We start from the raw sequence: 22,197 nt of genomic DNA on the forward strand, positions 1-22,197 counted from the left end.
ATATGATTTTCAACGGTATTCGATAGATTTCTGTTCAACTAAATAATAACGAGTCAATTTTGGGTAAACCTTTATTGCATCAATTATTTACCTACCTAATTGTACGTCAGATTCGTCGCATCGATGATGTATCGTCTCGCTAATTTTTGCAAACTGTTCGCTTCCATCAGTAACCGATCCCTTTCGATGCGTAATTCTGTGGCGATTAATTGCGTAAAGCCTAATCGACGCCAAAAGTTGATGGAACTTTGAAAATCTTTCATGCCCTACAAAAAATTCAAAGCACTCTTACCATATCTGCATCTTATGAACGAAATCGAAGTTATATGTATATATGTAGCTGTAGTGAATCAGTAGAACGAGTTCTAACCATCTCGAGTGAAACGACATCGTTTCCGCTTATCGACAATCGTGCGGGATTATTGTCGATTGTTGGTAGTATTTTTTCATCTTGCGTTTCGTATTTTCGACACATTTGCATGTAAACGAGCATGCGTTTACCTTTGGTCGTCAATTCGTTCAAGTACTTTACAGTACAGTTATATTCTACAGACATTGTCACTGATTTGCCTTTATTTATTTTATCATCTGGTAAATGTAATTTAGTGTAATAATCGTTGCGCACGTTTATGGATGAAACACGATGTCGAAGGCGTACCAAAAACGAAGCGCTGGTACGTTTCCCGGTAGACGTTATAAAAATAACTTGTATTTAGCATAATTTGCTGGAGCTGAATCGCAAATTCGTTTTTATAGGAATTAATATTCTCTCGAAATTTTGCAATCTCTTCGAGAAGAGTTGAGATACGCAAGTATTGTCGATTTATCATTTGTCGATCGATCTGATCTTTTTTCCTAACCGCCTCGTAACCCTTTCCTCGATGCTCTGCATCTATTACAGATATTATTCGTGTTTAAGAAACGACAATTTGCAGATTTATAACACGTAGGTACTTTTACGATATTCGGATAACACATGTCGCAAATCGTTCCAAAGATCTTCCAGTTTCTTTTGAAGTTGCGCTGTAATTATCCTTGTCTCGTTTCTTCCATCCTCCACAAAAGCATCAACTTTACCTTTGAAAGAAGAAATTTACTACTCGAAAAACTCGACCAGAGAGTGGCGAAATCTTTAAATTGTAATGAAAAAAGAAAACAAAAGATTCGATTCATAGCCATTGTGTACGCATAGCCACGGATGAAGATGCGTTCCTATTTTACTACGCACACATGAGCACATGCGTGTACGCAGATGCGTTTATATCTTACTGATCGCAACACTTTTTGCAGTATTCGATGTATTTTCACTCCGACGATTAGCGAGCAGGTTAATTCTTCGTAAAGCGATTTCTCTCTTATTTCGGTAACAAGTGATATTTTCAAACTCTACGGTTTTATCCTGTAACGCCGTCTCGAGATTTCCGTAGAAAAACCCATTAACAATTTCTAATCGCGTTTCGTGGGCCTTCAACGATCGATCGATTATTTCCACATGGGCACAGTTCGTTTTACAATGTTGATCGTCCGCCTCTTGCAGACTGTCCAGCAATAAACTGACGCTGAAAAAGTGTACGGAATCTCCATAATGTACCAATTATACATATCCGATCGTTTGCCATTTGCGCACCTGTAGTCCTTGAGATCGAAAGCATGTTCCAAAGTTTGCCACGATATTTCAACCTTCTTCCACATGTCTGGCATTTTTATACGTGCAACCATTTCTCTCCAATAAGAACGGTAACGTTCGCTGTTTGAAACGCTAAGCTCCAGTCCGCGAAAGAACGTGTCTCTTTTCCAATCTACCGAGTTGGTATTCGGCTTTTTTCCTGACCTCGATTTCTTTCTGCGGACCATATTTTGCCCTTCGAATCGGTTGTTTTTCAACCAAATTACAGTTTCTTTTCACGACTGTCCACGACGATCAAATTTTACGAATCGATATTTCTCTGTAATTGAAGAAATTCGTTCTTTTCGATTAGTCGAACATTTCTTCAATTATCGAACCAATATCGAATTTACTCGTTTGTCTTTAAATTACAATTTCATACATGCACGGAAGATGGAGGAGGGTTGTTTCGGTGGCAAACGGAATGGATAAGGCTGCACCAGTATTGTCGCGGTGATAATATTATATCGAAAAGAAACGAGCAAAAAACCTAGCATCTTTAACCGCCGACGAGATGGAAGTTCGTTGGCATTTAAGAGATGGGACGTAAAGAGAGGGGGAAGGGTGTGCGCGTGTGAATGCATGTGTGTGGTGTGTGTGTATACTCAAGTAAAAATAGCTTTAGGTGAGAAGAAGGAGATTTGCGAATTGCGGGTTTGAAGGCAGAGGCAGGTGTAATGGTTATGGGAGGGATAAAAATCTCTGTTTCTCCTATATAAAAGCCACTGGATCTGAAACATTCCAATATTTTGTTCGTAACAAGTTTATCAAATTTCGACGAGGTTAGTATCTTTCTTTTTTTCTTTTTTTTATTCAAAAGCGGTTCATATTTAATCTTTTTACTGTCGGTGTGTCGATCCTACCTGGCAGTACAAAGGTCAAAATCTTCGTAAAAATTTCTTCATTCTACGATATTACATAATCTTCTTTCCAGCACTGATTTTCGTACGATCGTAAAGCGAAAAGGATAGATGATTGGTAGTTTTTCCGTTTTTCAGATGAAATCGTTATATTTTCTTCTACCGATGGTATTGCTACTTATCCATCGTGTACACGCGTCATCGCCGATCGTTGGTTTTGGGAAACACCAATCCTACGTTACACGTAACGATAAGGTCGAAGATCAAGTGGTGCGCATAAAGAGAAGTCCTCTTCTTAAATTGCCTCTGCTCGCGGGAGCAGCTTTAATCGGTAAAAAAGCAATTCTATTAGGCGGTGCTGCCATTGGTGCCAAAGCTCTTGTTGGCGCGGGAATTCTTGGAGCCGGTTTATACAAGGCAAAATAGTAAGTATGCGACTTCCTGGTATACAAACTTGTTCATTACCGTTTAATAGAAACCTATGTCCTATTGTCAGTTATAGCGGCGGATACACCGGCGGATATACCAGCTATCAATATGCGCCGTCATCCGTATACGTCGAATCAAATTGGGGCTAACAACTACATACCTACCAATGTACATATGTACGTATAATAGCGACGAGTACGCTCGATACGATAACCTTCCTCATTACCAGGAGAAGTAGATCGATATCCCTGAAGGAATTATTTTTAAATTCCACATCCGCTTGCGATACATCGGACGATTTCGCCGTACAATGCGCAATGAAAAGGAACGACCCGTACAAGAACGTAAAATTAAAGATCAACTTCATACATGTTTCTAAGCAAACTTGAAATCGAAACGCAAAGATATCGCAATTAAAATTTCTCGTATATATTTTTCTTTTCTGTTCTTTCTTTCATTTTTCCTTAACTATAATAATTTTCTCATCATTGTTACTTCACCAAATATGTGCGATATAACATTAAAAAGAAAAGAAAATCCTTTTCCTTAAAGGTAGGTTTCCCTTTTACGACCGGTACAAACGTTTATTCATACTTTATTTAGTGTAGCAACGCCATTATAATAGACATTGTAATAGTCATCGGTATTTCCATTTGAATAGCATTCAACAGTCGCAAGTTTCACTCGCGACGTGCGACACGGTAATCAATTTCGACAGGTGGTGTTGGTTCGGTAACAATTCTGTTGAGCAATCAATTAGTTGAAAGGTAAGACACGAAGCTAAAAATATTGCGAGATGGATTTTCGTCCACGAATACGTAATGACCCGAAGCGGTGTAAGTGTACCGAGTATCGCTCCCAGGATATAATTCATTGAAGGTACAAAAGAAATTCTTTATCTATTCTTCTCTTTTAGTTTCGCAACTTTTTCTTTTCGCAACCATATTCCATCTTCATCGTGTATTTATTGGTTTTGAAAAATATATCCAAGTAAATCCAAAACTATGGAACTGAACTCATTATTATTCGACGTTCGTTTCCAGAGCTCGCGTTACGCGTGATTACAGATGCGACGCGACGTTGAGTTACGTATCGTCATGTCGTGTGCGACGCAATTAAAAACGAGAGAGCCATCGATTTCGTTTGCCATACATTTGATTAACTATTATCCTTAAACCTTAAATGTTTTTCCTTCACCCCAGCGTCTGTCACCTTCCGACACGGTGCGCTACCTTTTATTATCGGTCTATTAATTAAATTCTTGACTATTTCGCTTAGCTAACGGAACAAATACATTAATGCTATTTATGCTGTTTTCAGTTTTTATGTGACTGAAAGATTGGATGGAAAAGTATAAAATAACATTCGATGGGACAAGTATTAACCCATTCAGGTAAGAGTACGTATCTGCTTATATTTTCAAAATCTGTTTCTACGAATTCTTTGTCTAATTATTAACACTGACCGTGGTATGTACCGCACGATGTACGATTAAGAATAATGGTACGAATAAGAAGTTACAAGCTGTTTTTCTGAAAAAAAAAAAAACGATAACAAAGATATATAGATGTATACTGTTTCATTTCAGTAATAAAACATATACGAGTCATATACGAGGGGCTAATATTTTAGTGCGCAAAAGTTTTCCTCTCAAAGAATGACTGCGAGGAGAATACTATTTTCCGAAGCAATTTCCAGGAAAAATACTATTGTTACGTTATGTTATATTTGACGCAACGAAACACAACGTCACTAATTAATTAAACGATCAATATTTTGATGCTACAACCGCTAAGTGATAGCGTAGCAAGTGAAAATGGACGAGCATCGTGGGAAGGAACGTAAAAAGAAATACGTACGCAAGTTCAATCGTTCGAATAGGTGGGAGAATTTGCTGTTTCAAAGGTAGGCAGGTGTATATAAAATCAAAGGGGACCTGTCGAAAAGGTAACATACAACTCGATACTGTCCGTGTACACGTTCGAGATTATCCGAGAGATCCCTGATACGATATAGAACGGTAAGAGAACGAAAAATGCATGCGAAAAATTATGCTCATTTTATTCTATCGCTTATATAATACGTCTATAATACTGATAATCTTCCTTCGTCTTAGATGCATCCGACTAGTATCGCAATTTTAGCTCTGGTTTGTTGCTACGTCGTACCATGTATAACGGCCAAAGTGGACGCTTTGTCATCGGAAGAGAATCGTTCCATCATTCCAACGGAGAGTAATGGCAATGCTGACGTTGTATTAAATAGACAAAAAAGGACGCTTTTGTTGAAGAAAAAGCTAATTGGCGCAGGCCTGTTGGGTTTTGGGCTAGGTATCGCAAAAGGGTAGGTAACTTTCATCAGGTATCTGTCATCGATTCCTCCCTCACGCATGGATGTGCATTTCAGGTACAAAGCTGGTTATTACACTGCCCCGCGAGTCCATCACGTGTACCGATCGTCACCACCAGCATCCGTGAAGTACGTTGAATACGTCGAGAAACCTATATTTGTCGAAAGAATAATCGAGAGGCCAACTTCGTATCTGAAACCGATAAGCGTTGAATACAGCGATCCTTCTACTTATGGGTAAATAACAGTAACTTGTTAGTGTTATCTATTAACGTTTCAAATGCAAATGAAATTTTATTCTAATTTCGTATATATTATTCAATATATATATATGTATATATCAGTGCTTGGTGATATCGGAAACCACAATGCGAAACAGAAAATCGTCAACCGTTTGTTGAATTTGTTGCGATGCTCGATGCAGACATTTAGGATGCAATTATACAATATTTTCGAGCTTGCGCAATAGAGAGATTCTCCTGTGCACATGCCCAACGTATGTATTTACGCATACGTTTCGGATTGATCGTATGCATGTACTAGATAACAATAGAATAAAGTGATATCTTGTAACACATTCAATCTGGATAAAATTACCGAAGCATAGATGCTATCGTATTGTTTTATTGCCTGAAAACGAAACGAAAAATTGCTAAAAAATTTCCTAAGAAATCATCTACCAATTTTTCATTCGTAAACACTCTCGTCACGTTACAAATCGTTCAGCTACAGTGCTGGACAAAAGTATTGGCACAGCATGATTGTTATGATAAAAATGCTTATAACTATGAAACAAATTGTTAAAAAGGAAAAATTTGTTTACACGTTTATTTATTTATTATTCTAGATTATTATTTAACAGAAACAGTAATATAAATAAAGTGATATGCGAAATAATAACAAAAACATATTTATTGAGCGTTTTAAGCATGGACAAAAGTATTGGCACATTATACAAAATTTAGTGTAGTTGTATCTCTCCGAAAAAAATCCGATTGTCACTTGATGGTATAGGTAGGGGATTCCCTGATAGTCATTTTTTCTAACAGTCATCCTTAAGTTCAGTCGATTAGCAACATAGGAAATATAACAAGCAACAATGTCAAGAAGAGGGAAAGAAACTACAAGTGAAGAGAGAAAAATAATATTAAATTTGCACAAAATGCGAAAATCTTATAGTGAAATAGCAAAAAGTGTTAATAGAAGTCGATTCACTATTAGAAGTGTCGTAAAACGATTTGAGAATCAATCAGATTTCAAAAGTAGGAATCGAAGTGGACGTCCCTCAAAGTTAACAGTTAGAGAAAAACGGAAAATTGTAAAGGAAGTGAAAATAAATTGTAAATTAAACTCATCACAACTTAGAGCAAAGTTAAATGAAGAAAATAAAAAAGAAGTAAGTTCGAAAACTATACGGAGAGTGTTAAAAGATGCGGGATATTCTGCGTGTGTCGCAAGAAGGAAACCATACATATCCAAGAAGAATCGGAAGATGAGAAAAGAATTTGCAAAAGAATTTATAAAAAAGGATCCCACATTCTGGAATAACGTATTATTTTCAGATGAAACTAAATTTAATATATTTAAATCAGATGGCAGAGTATTAGTTTGGAGAAAGCCAAATACGGAAATGGATCCACAACATTTACAAGCCACTGTGAAACATGGAGGAGGTGGAGTCATGGTATGGGGTTCCATTGCAGCGTCTGGGGTTGGCGAATTAGTATTCATAGATGAGATTATGGACAAATATGTATATTTAAATATATTAAAGGAAAATTTATTTAAAAGTGCTAATAAATTAAATCTCCCGCGTGATTTTTATTTTCAACAAGACCATGATCCAAAACATACTGCCTATATTGTACGACAATGGATCGTTTACAATACCGCACATACATTAAATACCCCACCCCAGAGTCCAGACATGAATCCCATCGAACATGTTTGGAATGAATTAGAAAAAAAAATTAGAAAATATAATATAACAAACAAAAACCAATTAAAAGCTATTATTTTACAAGAATGGAACAATATAGAGCCGGATTTTACAAAAAAATTGGTAACTTCAATGCCAAAACGATTGAAGGAAGTTATCATGAGGAATGGAGGGCCAACCAAATATTAATTTTTAATTTCTAAGTACTTTCAATCATTTGTGCCAATACTTTTGTCCATGCTTAAAACGCTCAATAAATATGTTTTTGTTATTATTTCGCATATCACTTTATTTATATTACTGTTTCTGTTAAATAATAATCTAGAATAATAAATAAATAAACGTGTAAACAAATTTTTCCTTTTTAACAATTTGTTTCATAGTTATAAGCATTTTTATCATAACAATCATGCTGTGCCAATACTTTTGTCCAGCACTGTATACGTTACGACGTGCTATTTACACTTGTTTATCTAACACATAGATTATTGCATAATCAGATAAATCGCATATTCACTGTCCCTTTCTCTGTTGTGTACGGAAGTACGACGTAAAACTTATTTCACGCCCAGCCAACACCTTAACAACCACCACCGCATTTTGTACGAGTCGTAATCTTTCGTCCCACTTTTATCCCCTTCAATTCCTTGAAAACGAAGTCGGCGTGAGGTTTCGACGTATCATCCGTCATAAGAAAATAACAATGTAACCTGACGCCAACACTGCCTAGTATCGGCATCTCAATCACACGCCGCATTCTGAGAATACTTCAACTTCGACAGTGTCCGGGAACTGTGGACAAGCAAACGGGCGAGCACTGGCGTACACGTGTAGATCAATATATGTACGTACCTACGTATACAATTAGGCATGGAGTCGCGTTTTATTAAAAAAATTAATTAGAACAGTTCGAAAGCATTTCTTTTTGTCTAAACTCTCGGTCAGTCTTGTTTGTTATGCCATCGAAAAGTATCGTGCATCCGCGTTTCGAACAATGTTTCACGTCTTTTTAATGGTACGATATGGGTAACTTTCAAGAAGAAAGAACGAAGTTTCGTGAGAGTATCTATTTAAAGTAAGCTATTCGGTCCAAGCTTTACGGTGTCTTTCGAAAGTTGTTAAATTGCACGTTGTTCCGTCGATTTAACCGCTTATTCACTAATCTCGAAGTAATATTTGACAAGTTTCACGTAATTGATTCTCGCCGTGATTCTGAACAGATACAGAATTCGATAATCGGAAATTAATAAAGGAAGAAACGTATACGCATGTAATCTACATTACACGTTCCTATATCGTAAGTTTTCGTATTATTGTCGACGATTGTGGAACGATGACGAGAAAGATAAGAAAGGGTGTTTTTCTCTTATTTCTGTAAGGAAATAGTCGAAACAAATATTCGTTGCTCGCAAAACTTTGCGCAACGCAATTTTCATTTCCAATGACATTTATCTCTTCTCACGATACGTAGTACCTTGTCCAGCAAGGCGAAACAGTCTTAACGATACAAGAATCATTCGATGGATTTTATATGCGTAAATAAATTTTCGAAGAGAAATATTCTACGGCCGCAGAATCGACTTCGTTTTCTGAGAGAAATGTGGACGGGATAAAAAAAAAAGAAAAAGAAGAAGAAAATAAACAGAACAGGTGTGCGGAATGAAAGCTGCATACGCACAACTATTTCTATGTAACAGAGATTGTCATTCGCGATAACGAGTGTGCCAAATTTTCTCTATACCTTGAGACTGCCTTCTGTACAACATTCTCGGTGCGTATAATACCATCGATCGATTATCGATTCATGGCATCGTAAATGGGCATAACGCACGATAGTGCGATACCATGTACTCGTTCATAAAAAGTTTCGCGAAAGGAACACGAGCTTCGATCGAGGCTTGAGGATAACAGGCGTACCTCGTTTTTTTTTTGGCTCCAACGAACTATCGACTAAATACGATCACGCACAGTTCGCGCGTGACATCAAAGCGAGGGACACCTTTTATCTTTTACCGGTCCCGCGATCCTCATCGTCGGCAACGTGCTACGAGGCCAGTAACACGCAATGTTACCTCCACATGGATCGAGTATCTTTTTTTCTTGTTTTTGTTATCGTTTTATACATTTAATACCATCTATAACAGCTGACGATTCACGGGCGCGTGAAACGGTTGTCTTATTTTCCGCAAAATGTTAACCGCAACTATCCATTCAACTGTTCGCCGATATTTCGAACGCAAACAAAAGATAAACGAAAAAAGGAAAAGAAAATAGGTTCTATCTAACGGAGTGTCAAGGATTCTACAGAAAGTGAAACAGATGCTGCTTGCTTGTAGTGTTGCAGGAGAGGCGCTGGAGTGGATGGGACCTCTTCGATACGTTCCAAATCGTTCGCTGCACCCGCGCTATTCTGTTTATAGAGTCTGGGTGTCATACTCGCGCTCTGCTGCTGTAGCAACTGTTGCGATGGTTGTTGCAGTTGTTGCTGGTAACTACCTTGTTCGATGAAACCGACACACGTGCTTTCATCCGGCCGATCTAAACTAAACTGTCTCTTCAAGAAACGACAACCCGTCCTTCCTAAGAGGAGAAGACGGAGAGAAGAGTCGACCGTTAATCCGTATTCTCTGTTATGCAACGTTAAACATTGAAAATGTAAAGAGGTACCGATACTTGCCGTAATGTTCGTTTGGAGAGAGACATCTGTAATGATTGTACGGAGTGCTTAAATCATTCTCATCGATGTAGCCAACTATTCGTCGGTGTCTCGTTGGACCGGGTCTATACGGAATCGTAGTTGCGCTGGAAATCGACGTAAGCGAACTGGTAGACGCACCGAGGATACTCGTGTCCGTATAAAATATGGCGGACGTTCCTAAAGATGCTTGATTATCGCCGGAAGTTATTTTCGTCACGCTGCTCGAGTCAATATCCTCGTTTCCTTTCTCGCTCGTTTTCTCCTTCGACGTTGATCTCGGAGAAGAATTCGAATCGAAAACTTGTTCATCGTGCACCGACACGGCAACCGTACAAATATTTCGATCCCTTTCGGTATGCCCATCTGCAACATCATCGATGTCAGCGTTACGGCCTTCGTCGACGGTTTTACGCTCTTCGTCCTCCTTGATCTCTTCGTACGACAGGCCCACGGTCGATGGGGAATCGTCGGGTAATGCGATGGTTTCAGCGCTCGTTAAATTCTCCAGTGCTAGACTCTTGTTCAGCCTTTAGCGTGGAATTTGAAAATTGCCAAACATCATCAAATATCACTAATCGATCTGACGGTACATAGTTAAGGCGGTGGAAGGATCGCTCGAACGTACAGATCATTAAACATCGTGAAATGCGTTCGGAAATTTCTCGCATCTGCCACGTTTTTGCCTATACACGCGATCATTCCTAATTGCGTACGTACATACGCATTGTATGTAACCTAAAAATGTACCGTTTCTTGTTGCGGCCGCATTATCGTATTTATCGTTATTCAACTTACCCATGGTTTTCCCTGGAGATGGCGGCAGTATGGCAACAGATAAAAGCATTAAAAATCTGAAAAGCAAACACCTTGAATGAAGATCAAATGAAAATCAAAATGTACAATGCGAATGCGATCACCTCTATTACAATAGATTTTTGGTGCTTTTAACATTCGAAGGAGAACAAATAATGTGCTACGCACGAATATGAATTACGTTTCGAGGTATAACGATACAAAAAGAGCGATGAAAACTGTACAGCGAGGTGGTCGGTAACACGATTACGGTAACGGTTCAACAGTGCACGACACTTTCGAGTTTTCCAACGAGAAGAGACAATCGAAACGAGTTAAGGCTTACCCAAGAGAAGGTGGCGTTGGAAGTTCCTTGTCGAAACCTTCTTTTCCTAGTAACCAATAAGTCGGCATCTTTCCTTTGCCTTTAACTTCTGTCGGCCCGCGGTATTCGATCCGGTATCCACCCACCTGAGTCAGTCGATCTCTTGTTGCTTGGCTAAGATGTATTCGCCACGGAGCACCGGTAGATTCCATTCTCGATGCAGTATTAACGGTATCACCGAATAAACAATACCTTGGCATTGTCAAGCCAACAACGCCGGCGCAACAAGGACCTACATCCCCGTTCACGCAACGAATAGAAAATGTTACGGAGATGATTCTCGTTCTTCCGTTCTTAAATTAGATTCGCCTACTTTACTATAGGTTTTTACTTAAGGGGGTACTTAACCAGTATGAAGGCCAATTCGGAGCCTCAGTTGAGTTTTTGGCAGGTGCCTCAATTTGAATTTGCCACTTTGATGCAACAAATCGAGAGCCATAGTAGCTATTTGAGACGCGTGATCAGGTATCCTTACCGGACAACCACCCACGACCATATAAGCGTCACCAATAGTCTCCACCTGTAACGATTAAAAGTAACGCTATCTTTCTCCATTTAACCAGATAACAAAGAGATCGTTCTTATCGCTGTTCAAGTGAAAACCAGTTACGATCTTTGACTGTTTCGATTCCTTTATCGTGCATCTCTATTTCATCACCTTGTATACCGTGTACGCGTTGATCGTGGCGTCGAAGCAGGTATACAAATCGTTTAAAAGATCGACTACTTGAAACGGAGTCGAATGCGCAGATATGGTCGTGAAACCAACAATATCCGAAAAATAGATCGTTACTTCTCGGAACTCTTCGGGATCGACGGGCATGCCCAGTTTCAATTTCTCGGCGACAGAGCTAAAATGTCATCGTGCGTTTCATGCTCGAATCTTGAAACATCGAACTTGATATATTCGCTTCGGCATGATAGACGAGAGAGAGAGAGAGAGAGAGAGAGAGAGAGAGAGAGAGAGAGAGAGAGACAGAGAGAGAGAGAAACTTACCTGGGTAACATTCGATTCAATAATTGTTCCGTCTTCTTCTTTTCCATGTCCAACTGTTCCGTGCGCTCGCGTATCAATTCTTCCAGATTGTTCGAGTACTTTTCCAACATTTGAAACATCGTGTCGACGATATTGACTTTTCTACAGATAATATTAAATATCGAAAGTAAGCTTCGTTTCGAACAAACGTTTCAATTTACGTTACGTTATGCGTTGCACGCTGGCGTACGCGTACGACAGAAAGAGATGAAGAAAGAACAAGTTAATCGACTTCCTTGGCCGTATCCTTGTATTTACCTTCCGTGGTTCAGTTTCTTAAACAAATCGTGAACGTCGTCGAAATTGGGCCTCATATCCTCTGCTTCGGCCCAACATTGACGCATGATATTTATAGCTTCCGGTGGTGCGGCACCTTTGCTTACCGACGGCCTGATCAATGGCGGTGGCTTCCTAACTTTTTCAATGATCTCTGCAAAAGAAAAGCACACTACTATATTTAATCGACAAACGCAAGTAACATAAAAGAAACGGATTTACCCTCTGGAGATAAAGCAAGCATGCAAAATGGTTCTCCACGAACCACCACTTCTTGCATAATAATACCAAAACTGTAAACATCTGCTGCCTGTGTCCCTCTTCTCCGAAGATTCGGTTGTCGCAGCAATTCGGGCGCCGTCCACAACAGTTCTGCGGATAACGAAGCCGGATTCGTTTCACCGATCACTATTGGAACTAGTATTCAAAGCAAATCGACCGAATCGTCATACCTCTGGCTGTTTTCATCGGGGGAACGATGTTCTGAGCCTCGTAAAACGCAGGCAGTCCGTAATCGGTTACCTTTAGAACCCAACGGGCATCGATTACGCAATTCCGTGATGTAAGAAAACCATGGACACGTACCGGTGTACCGTGTAGATACCTCATGCCCTTTAAACGAAGAGATCGTTAGATCGTTCGTTCCCCATCGAGAAGTACAGTCCGCGCTGTACAATTTTTTACTTACCCGCACGAGGTCGGTGAGAAACGACAACCTGAACGACCAATCGAGCTTGATCTCGTCCTGCACCAATACATCTTGCAACGATCCTCTGGAACAGTATTCGTAAACAAGGCACGGTCTTGTCGGTTCGTTTAAACATCCAATCAGAGGATTTAAATTCTCATGACGCAGCCCATGAATCTGCGATCGAAAATGCGACGGTGGACGTGAAACGGCGTTTCGTTTCGTTACGTATCCAAGTAATTTTTAAAGCATAAGATTTTATACAAGAGCACGCGTTCTTACCACGACCAACATGTCCACGGCTTTATTTTTCAGCTCAAACGTACCCTGGGTTGGCAATTCTTTCAGTTGCACCAAGTCACCCTGACGAACATAACGCAATTGTAACCACTCCTCCTTCCTTCCCATACGTAAGGATATTCTGTACGTCTTTTAAGTGGCAGAATTCTTTAAGGAACGCAATTCCTATTTCACAGTGAATTTTGGGAATATTGAACGAAGATTCTTCTTTCTACGGGGGGACTTTTCACGCGGACGGATATCCCTCGGCTATGCAGTCACGTACGTATGTATGTATGTATGTATGTATGTATATACGTATGTATACTCACGTTGTATCTCGCACGCGGGTCTTTGAAGAAATTATGACGCGTCAGGTTTCCCGTGCTTGTGCGTAAACACGGTTTCAGAGACGATACGCTTCCCAATTGAAGCAAGTCCGGCTTTTCGACCTCAGGCCCGCCGAACTCTTGCAGTTGTTGCAACCAACAACACAAGATCGTCTCGATACCCTCATCCACCTATGCATCTCTGTCAACTTTATCCCTTGTACGAAATTTCAGATTGTTTACAGTCTTGTCTAGGGAATGTTTCACTTACCCTCTTAGAGTTGGCTCGAGGCACTTGAGGAAATACGAAATCCGATGTGGTTAAAACGATCTTGTAAGGACCCTTGGACATTCCCTTCTTAAGTAGCTTTCTCCTACAGTTCAATACTTTTATTACACGACAATGACTAGGTTCTTAAATATTTTAACAGTGATCGCAGTCAATACACTCTCAAGACGCGGCTATTTCGAGACTAAACAAAGCTGAGAGATATACCCGCATCCTCTTATCTTCTCTGTAATTATTATGTTTAACGCCCGAATCCAATCGTAAGCAATCGTAACCGATGGCGAAAGCAGAATAATGAATGGGCATCAACGCGTAACGGCGTTGCCGCCAACGAACCTCGCTCACGCGACGTGCAAGCCGAATAAATTGGTTGCTTACCTGAACAGAATTGCGATCAATATCGCGACTATAGTCAGTAAAAGCGATCCCAAAGCGATGGTAACGATGTGCGTGATACGAAGGATGGATTCGTCGGAAGAATTCTCTATAAAAGAGAATTTTAAAAAATGAAATTTTCTAATTCGATCGAAATAAACGTGTGGTTTTACGAAAACGTAATGATATCTGAGACGTTAAAACACAAATCGCGATACATGGTACATATACATATGTCGATCTGTACGGCATCATCGGGTAATATCCATTCCTTTCTCTTTCCATTTCAATCTCTACTTCTTTTCTCTACTTTTCGTTTTTTTTTCTTTTTTTTTCTTCTTTCTTTCTTTCATTTTTTTTACCCGTGCAATCGATAATGGCGTTCCCGTTGACGTCAACGTTGCATTTTGGAAGGTGGGTGTTGTTCGCGTCGCGAAATACTATCGCGTCTGCAGTTAACTTTCGAACGAGCAGTTTTCCACGGCCTTCCGTAGCGACCATGATAGGTTTCCAAACATCGACGCGCCAATCCAGCAAAACGTACGTATAAATCTTGTTATTAAGTGCATTTATACTGGAATTGTCGTTCATTAATACATTAATGGTTTCGTTTAAACGGTCCATCAACGTCGGTACTACGTACCGTTCTATACCTTCGAATACTTTCTCTACATCATATCTGTAGAAGAACGCATACACCTCCAGTTTATCTTCTACTCTTAACACTCTTCCATAGAAGTAATAAAACTAGTCTGCATACCTGTAATCGAGGGGCGTTATCGTCAGCAGTCTGTTTAAAAATGTAGAACTTAAGTTTTTCGGCGGGAAGAATCGATTGTTCATTTTTGATTCGTTTAGCAATTGTCGGTGCGATCGAAGACTCTGTGCTTCGTCTCCTTCCTCGACGTTCGTTACGTCCTCTTCGTAGTCGTCGAACCTCGTTTCGTAGGATACGTTGGAAGCAGTGAAATTCGAGGAGGATAATACGATCCGCGCATCAGTCGTCGCCGCATCGAAACGAGAAGTTACACTCATCGCGTTCGGCAGAAAGAGATCATTGTCTTCCGTATGAACAATGACAGTCACGGAGTTCCACGAGGAGTTTGAGGATCGATGCTCGATATCCAACTCGAAGAGTACACGAGACATTAATCCATCGTCGTCGGACGGGGGTAGACATAAAACGGTAGCTGTGTATTATTCAGATAATTTAGTCAATTTCGTCCAATTCGCGAATTTCGTACCAGGCGGCTTTCGGAACGCAGCGGCATATTTGCCTTCCGAACGCGACCTCGTTTTGCTCACGCGTCCCACGCTTCATTTCGGAAAAGGCCTCACCTCTGCGAGAAACGTTGTACAAGGCGCGAAGAATTTTTCGAATTTGTTCAAACGAGGCTCGATACGGTAATACCGCGCGGCTTCGCACCACAGCACCGATACTTTGCAAAGAGTCGAAGAGAGCTCTCTCAAGGCTCATCCATGGTTCGTGATCTGTAATGGTCCGATGAAATTGTATCGATGTACACGATGCTTTGTAATATGAAAAATGAAAAATAATAAAATAATAAAATAATAATAATAACTCTACCTGTCCCTATCACCGTTACGGTTTTCCATTGTAAATGCATCAGCATCTCCGCAAGAGCCTTCGCTATCGCAGGTAGCGAAGGGGTTAGTCTAACGATCGAAGACAGCTGCATCTCTTCTAAGCTTTTCTGAAAACATCGCGGTCGAATACGTGTACTGCACGTGTACGCGGATGCGTACCATTTACTTACCAGAGGGCATGTCCACGTGAAGAGCGGCATGTTCCAGAGATGCGCGAGTTTAACGGTAATCTCGCACATCGGGGAATCGAGAACGGCCACTAGTGCTTTCGTATATCTTTGGCCCAGTACGCGTAACAAGACGTCCAGACCCCACGTTTTAGTCTCGCAGGATACTGAAATAAAATAAAATGTACGAGGGAAACGGAATTATGGATCTGATCGACCGTATCGTGATGAAAAGTACACCAACGGCATCGTTACTCACGCGATAACGGTATCACGGCGATCCGGGCGTCGAAATTCGATCGATCGAGATAGTCTCGAATATCCGCGGCATTCGTTTGTCCGTCGCAATGTTCCCGTACGAAAATCATCACTTCCGTTTCGGTTTCATTGTAATCGTTCTCGGTTATATCAGAGAAACGAGTAACGCATGGAAGTTGTTCGCTGTTCGATGGTAGCAAATACCCAGGCAGGACCATGATCGAGATCCACGACCAAAGCCAGATAAAACAGTTTCCGGCCATGGGCCTCCAACGCTGCGTTTCTTCCTTTCTCTTTCTTTTTTTTCTTTTTCTTTATTATTGTTCGCTTCGTAGCGTTCTCGTTCGCCTTTCCCGTTCGTGGCTACTCTATTGACCAGTATCTATCCGTCTCCGTATTCGTCTTCTTCCACCGTCTTCACTGTGCATAGCAGAAGATGATCAAGTCAAGTTCGGAAAGAAGGAATTTATAACGCGTTTCATACAGCCGAAGGGCCAATGAATGGAACGAATGTAAACCGGATCGTTGTCGTACACGGTGCATGTACGTACGTAATTGCTGCCACTATAAAAAATAATGTTATTTACGGCGAAACTATCGAATGGAAACGCGCGCGGAAATCTTTGGTACACTACACAGGATGCGGCAAGCGGTAACAACTGGAGCGTGTACAGTCTTTTCGTACAAAAAGGCGTATGATTTGATTATGGTAGGTTAATTCACTGTAAACATTTTCCACTACACTTATTACTCGTCAACGGCTAAAAATATTCTACGTATCATCTTCCGCGCACCCCATAAAATCGCCAAGTTATAATTGTCAACTAAACTCGCGGAGAGAAGGGAAGCGTGTCTTGACTTAGTACGAATGACCTTTACGAACGTCACCGATCCGTAAACAGGCATCGCAAACCGAGCAAGCGAACGAATGAACGTCACTCACAATGCGACTTTAACGAAAAACCAAGGATAAAACAAGGGGTGAAAAAAGAAAAGGAAGAAGTAGAAAAAATCCGATACATCCACTCGCGTGTAGGATTTTGCGTATTTCTTTTTCTTTTTCTCTTTCTTTTTCATACGAGGGACGGTATTCACTGGATAAGGATACACCACACTAGAATCGACGTATGAACAGTTAAATGTAATCGACAACCATTCGCTGTTTCAAGAAGATGAAACGAACGAGGAAGAAAAATAAAAACGAAAGTTATGAGCTACATTGATTTTACGACACCATAAGTTTCGTTTCAATGGAACGCGCCAATGGTGAGAGGCATATCACCGATAATTCATCTTCGATACACGTACGCACGCACATAGCTACATTCGTTCCAATTGCAACGAAATTCGTCTACGCGGAACTTAACCCGTAATCGTACAATAGGAAGCATATCATTCTCACCGTTTCTCTTCTCGGAACGAGGAACAACAGCAATGGAGCAACCGTCTCCTTTTTTGTTTCCGTATATACCAGAAGGGAATGCGCGGTCCGGAAAATGTTTGGAAAATACGCATATCGCGAAGAACCAAAAACAAAAATAGTTCGCTGCGTATGATTGATACGAAACGAATAGAACGCGCGTGCAAAAATGCAAACCGATTGTGCGAAATACGCAACCACTAAAAGCAGGCCGAACGCCTCGGCGTTCGGTATCGAACTAAGCATCACGTACCTTTTCCTACACATGCTCAAAGCGACGTTTTCCACCTAAAAGCGAGACGGAGAGCTCGTCCCGGGTGGCAAAAAGAGGCAATGCCAATATAGAGCGAATCGATGGGAGATGCATCCGGAAAACTGTCGATCGATGTTAGCTACTCGGATATCGAAGCAAGGATAACTGTAATAACGATGGTGTTGCCTCTCGTCGGTAACGAACAGTTCAACGACTAGTGGTGTTTACTGCGGACGGTAACTCACGATTAATCGGCCGATGAACTATGCCGCCGTCGGTAACATATTATTTAACGACGGCTGGTGATTCCTGCCGTCGGTAACATACGATTAAGCGACGGCTGGTGTCTCCTGCCGTCGGTAACATACGATTCAGCGACGGCTGGTGTCTCCTGCCGTCGGTATCATACGGTTTAACGACGGCTGGTGTCTCCTGCCGTCGGTAACACACGATTTAACGACGGCTGGTGTCTCCTGCCGTCCGTAACATACGATTTAACGACGGCTGGTGTCTCCTGCCGTCGGTAACATACGATTTAACGACGGCTGGTGTCTCCTGCCGTCGGTAACATACGATTTAACGACGACTGGTATCTCCTGCCATCGGTAACATACGATTTAACGACGGCTGGTGTCTCCTGCCGTCGGTAACAAACGATTTAACGACGGCAGGTGTCTCCTGCCGTCGGTAACATACGATTTAACGACGGCTGGTGTCTGCTGCAGTCGGTAACATACGATTTAACGACGGCTGGTGTCTCCTGCCGGCGGTAACAAACAATCTATCAACTAATAGCGGAAGTGATCTGATGTCGGGGAATAAAACAACGAATCATTGTTCAATAACATTTTATTTACATTAACTATGAAGTTACCGTTCCCACCTCGTTAATTACGCGACGAAAAAACTGTATATTGAGTAAATAACACCTGTAACAAGGAATAGTTTATAATTATTCACTTCTGTCGAATTTTATGAGGAAGTATTGTGTCGAACAGATAGCGCCATCTCTGTGGCAAGTACAATAAATTGATGATAACTAATAAATTAATCAGCAATGTTAGATCTGTAATGATACTAAAATACGTATAATCATTAAAAATGCGTTTCTATTACGAGACTATGTTCCAAGTGGTGGATGCGTCAAAATAATCGAAAGGATTTCTTCGATTAAACGATCAATGTTAATAATGTATTGACACTTGTAATAATCCCTTTTTCTGACCTTTCTCCTGTTTAGCGTGCTATATCAATCAATTGCTTACTTGTATGCTTTTAATTTTATGCACAGACGTCTGACAATGCATTCCAAAGGACTTTATTAATCAAGCAACTACATGTTTACATCAGATAAGAATGACAGAGATAAAATTATAATATCCATGCAACGAAGACTAATGTCTGGCCTATTATTACTATTCAGACAAGAGTTGTAATATCCTAAAGCAGTTATAATGGAGCATTTAATCAACGACAAAGAAGATACGCTGCATAAGTGGCTAATTTATGTTATCTCCTTACAAATTGATATCAGTGTTAGTCAAGTACAAGATGTCTCGGACTCTGACTTCTGAAGATTCTTCATAAAATGCACCTACTAAGCCTTATCATTTAAATTGTAGTAATATATTATGCGTATGTGGATTTATAAAGATAATTTGTAAGACATGATTTTTGTATTCTGTGAATTAACAAGAAGTTGCAAGAAACGTTTTGTTATCTTTAACAATCAGATTAATTATTCAATCATCCCTGCAACGATCCTGGAGTAACCAATTTCAATGTCTGAAGCGAAGAAATATTATAATATTGTACTAAACACAAATAAATGAATTGCTTGCGACCACGTGTGTAGAAATTAGTTGGGAGTGCGTTTAATTATATGTACAGATCGCTTATACTTTCTACTAATACGTATATTCAGAAAAACAAGCACAGGAACAGAGAAATTAATAAAAATAGTTATAAGAGAATGGACATAAATATATAAATATTACACAGATACGTTGTAATCACTGCAAGCACGAGAGTAATGACTGGAAGGGAATGAAACGAAAAATCATTTTTTTAATAGCATCTTATTTACATTCACTATGAAGTTGCTACTCCTTCCTCGTTAATTACGAAAGAAACTGAGTGTTAATTAATTAATAGCCACAACAAGGAATGTTTTATGTTTGTTCACATTTTTCGACACTACGTCAGAAAACATGGCGGGAAGACTGGTAGCGCCATCTCCGTAAAAAGTGCTGAAACTGTTCGCCGTTCAGGGTTCAGCCGTTCTATGAGAGATGGCGCCACCATGCCGTAAATAAATTAACGATGATACTAATTTATAAATTAATCAGCAATGTTAGAACTATAACGTTAGTAGAATGCGTATAATGATTAAAAATGTTCCAAGTGGTGAATGGGTCGAAACCATTGAAAGAATCTTTTCGATTAAACGATGAAATCCGATAATGTTCAGACGCTAATAATAATCCTTTCTTTCTGACCCTTCTCTTATTTAGTGTGGTACCTCAATCAATTGTGAACATGTGTATACCTTTAATTGTAAGCACCGATGTTTCGCACAGCTTCTCAAAGAATTTTGCTACTCAAGCAATTATATGTCTGCAATGGAAACCAGCAGTGCAAAGAATACAAGATCCATTGAAGGAGAAATTAATTTTGGAACTATTATAACAATCAGACGAAGTATCACTAATATTGGAAGTAATTAAAATGGACTATTTAATTAACAACAGGGAAGAAGCTGCAGCAATAGTTGACCCACGTTCTTTTCTTACAAATTCGCATCACGTTTCAATCATAGAAGATGTGTGGTACACTGGTTTCTAAAGATTCTTCATAAAATCCCCTACCAAGTCTTATTATATAAATTTTAGAAATATACTATGCATATGTGAATCTATAAAGGTAATTTATAATCTAAGACCTTTGTATTCGTTGAATTGTTCAGAAGTTGCAATAAACGTTTTGTTATTTTTAATAATCGGTTTAATTACTCAACCATCCCCGCAACGATCCTGGAATACCCTATTTCAATGTCTGAAGCGAAGAAATAGTATAATGTTGTACCAAATACAAATAAATGAATTGCTTGCGACCACGTGTGTAGAAATTAGTTGGTAGTGCGTTCAATTGTATGGACAGCTCGTTTGTATTTTCTACTAATGCGTATATTCAGAGAAACAAGCACAGAACAGGGAAACTACCAGAAGTAAATATACGAGAATGGGTATAAATCTATACAAATATTACACGGATATGTTGCAATCACTGCAAGCACGAGAGTAATGACTGGAAGGGAATAAAGCAACGAATCATTTTTCAATAACATTTTATTTACATGAACTATGAAGCTACAGCTCCTTCCTCGTTAATTACGTGACGATAGAAACTGAGTATTAATTAATTAATAGCCACAACAAAGAATGTTTTATGTTGGTTCACATTTTTCGATACTACGTCAGGAAACATGGCGGGAAGACTGGTGGCGTCATCTCTGCAAGAAGTGCTGAAACTGTTCCCCGTTCAGGGTTCAGCCATTCCACGAGAGATGGCGCCACCATATCGTAAATAAATTAATGATAATTAATAATTTAATCAGCAATGTTAGAACTGTAACGATAATAGAATACGTATTATCATTAAAAAATGCTTTTCTACTACGAGAGTATGTTGTAAGTGGTGAAAAATAAATAATGGAAAGGATTTCTTTCATTAGACGATGATAGTTAGTAACATTCTGACACTTGTAATCCTTTTCTTTTTTTTTTTTTTTTTTTTTTTTTTTTTTTTTTTTTTTATGACTTTTCTATTGTTTAGTATGGTATCTCAATCAATTGTGCACATGCGTATGCTTTTAATTGCTTGTACAAATGTCTGGCGAAGCATCTCCAAGGACTTACGACTAACAATTACATGTGTTCAGCTGAGAGTAACGGTGCAAGAACTACAATAACCAGGTAGAAGAGATTAATGGTAAGCCCCTCATCACAGTTAGAAGAAGAGTTTGTATGTCTTAAAGCAGTTACAAACAACTGTTGGATCAACGACGAAGAAGAAGCAAGAGAAATTGTTAATCTACAGGTT

At 39.7% G+C, this 22,197-nt stretch overlaps 3 protein-coding genes and 1 long non-coding RNA gene across 6 annotated transcripts in view; 1 reads left to right on the plus strand and 3 right to left on the minus strand.

Moving 5' to 3' along the window:
* Positions 1-63: 63 nt before the first annotated feature.
* LOC143424955 (dynein regulatory complex subunit 2) lies at positions 64-1,834 on the minus strand. The gene is made up of 4 exons (XM_076897366.1): positions 1,628-1,834; positions 1,270-1,559; positions 955-1,077; positions 64-266 (listed from the first exon to the last, which is right to left on the minus strand). The coding sequence occupies exons 1-4, from the start codon at positions 1,717-1,719 to the stop codon at positions 88-90; spliced, it is 684 nt and encodes a 227-aa protein (XP_076753481.1). The 5' UTR covers positions 1,720-1,834; the 3' UTR covers positions 64-87.
* A 2,912-nt stretch (positions 1,835-4,746) lies between these two features.
* On the plus strand, positions 4,747-5,701 carry LOC143424373 (uncharacterized). Of its 2 annotated transcripts, none has more exons than XM_076896392.1 (4): positions 4,747-4,975; positions 5,072-5,298; positions 5,362-5,541; positions 5,649-5,701. In XM_076896392.1, exons 2-4 carry the CDS (start codon positions 5,072-5,074, stop codon positions 5,656-5,658), a joined length of 417 nt encoding a protein of 138 aa, XP_076752507.1. In that variant the 5' UTR covers positions 4,747-4,975; the 3' UTR covers positions 5,659-5,701. The 2 variants fall into 2 exon arrangements, with proteins under 2 accessions (XP_076752507.1, XP_076752508.1); XM_076896393.1 differs by having other exon boundaries at positions 4,754-4,860.
* A 4,649-nt stretch (positions 5,702-10,350) lies between these two features.
* On the minus strand, positions 10,351-18,086 carry LOC143424432 (retinal guanylyl cyclase 2). 2 transcript variants are annotated; one of them, XM_076896486.1, is made up of 21 exons: positions 17,826-18,086; positions 16,425-16,843; positions 16,169-16,332; positions 15,979-16,105; positions 15,729-15,881; positions 15,151-15,580; positions 14,753-15,069; positions 14,394-14,499; positions 13,998-14,100; positions 13,730-13,918; positions 13,401-13,481; positions 13,119-13,295; positions 12,883-13,042; positions 12,653-12,802; positions 12,413-12,584; positions 12,116-12,256; positions 11,777-11,969; positions 11,467-11,638; positions 11,080-11,350; positions 10,737-10,792; positions 10,351-10,468 (listed from the first exon to the last, which is right to left on the minus strand). In XM_076896486.1, exons 2-21 carry the CDS (start codon positions 16,684-16,686, stop codon positions 10,464-10,466), a joined length of 3,429 nt encoding a protein of 1,142 aa, XP_076752601.1. In that variant the 5' UTR covers positions 16,687-16,843; positions 17,826-18,086; the 3' UTR covers positions 10,351-10,463. The 2 variants fall into 2 exon arrangements, with proteins under 2 accessions (XP_076752601.1, XP_076752602.1); XM_076896487.1 differs by lacking the exons at positions 10,351-10,468; positions 10,737-10,792; positions 11,080-11,350; positions 11,467-11,638 and having other exon boundaries at positions 11,813-12,001.
* A 3,780-nt stretch (positions 18,087-21,866) lies between these two features.
* The window catches only part of LOC143424783 (uncharacterized), a 2,796-nt gene continuing 2,465 nt past the window's right edge, over positions 21,867-22,197 (minus strand). The window contains exon 2 of the long non-coding RNA XR_013101978.1: positions 21,867-21,919. This is a non-coding gene — a long non-coding RNA (uncharacterized LOC143424783). The remainder of the gene's footprint in view (positions 21,920-22,197) is intronic.

Source organism: Xylocopa sonorina, chromosome 6 (genome assembly GCF_050948175.1).
Source record: "Xylocopa sonorina isolate GNS202 chromosome 6, iyXylSono1_principal, whole genome shotgun sequence".
In the NCBI taxonomy this organism is placed as follows: Eukaryota; Metazoa; Arthropoda; class Insecta; order Hymenoptera; family Apidae; genus Xylocopa; species Xylocopa sonorina.

Coding starts and splice junctions, on each gene's coding strand:
- LOC143424955 (XM_076897366.1), bottom strand. CDS start 1,719: ATGGTTGCACGTATAAAAATGCCAGACATGTGGAAGAAGGTTGAAATA. Junction 1,560..1,627: donor TTCGATCTCAAGGACTACAG/GTGCGCAAATGG, acceptor ACACTTTTTCAG/CGTCAGTTTATTGCTGGACA. Junction 267..954: donor GTTATCCGAATATCGTAAAA/GTACCTACGTGT, acceptor AATTTTTTGTAG/GGCATGAAAGATTTTCAAAG.
- LOC143424373 (XM_076896392.1), top strand. CDS start 5,072: ATGCATCCGACTAGTATCGCAATTTTAGCTCTGGTTTGTTGCTACGTC. Junction 5,299..5,361: donor GGGCTAGGTATCGCAAAAGG/GTAGGTAACTTT, acceptor TGTGCATTTCAG/GTACAAAGCTGGTTATTACA.
- LOC143424432 (XM_076896486.1), bottom strand. CDS start 16,686: ATGGCCGGAAACTGTTTTATCTGGCTTTGGTCGTGGATCTCGATCATG. Junction 15,581..15,728: donor GTACAACGTTTCTCGCAGAG/GTGAGGCCTTTT, acceptor AATAATACACAG/CTACCGTTTTATGTCTACCC. Junction 11,970..12,115: donor TTGAATCGAATGTTACCCAG/GTAAGTTTCTCT, acceptor ATGACATTTTAG/CTCTGTCGCCGAGAAATTGA.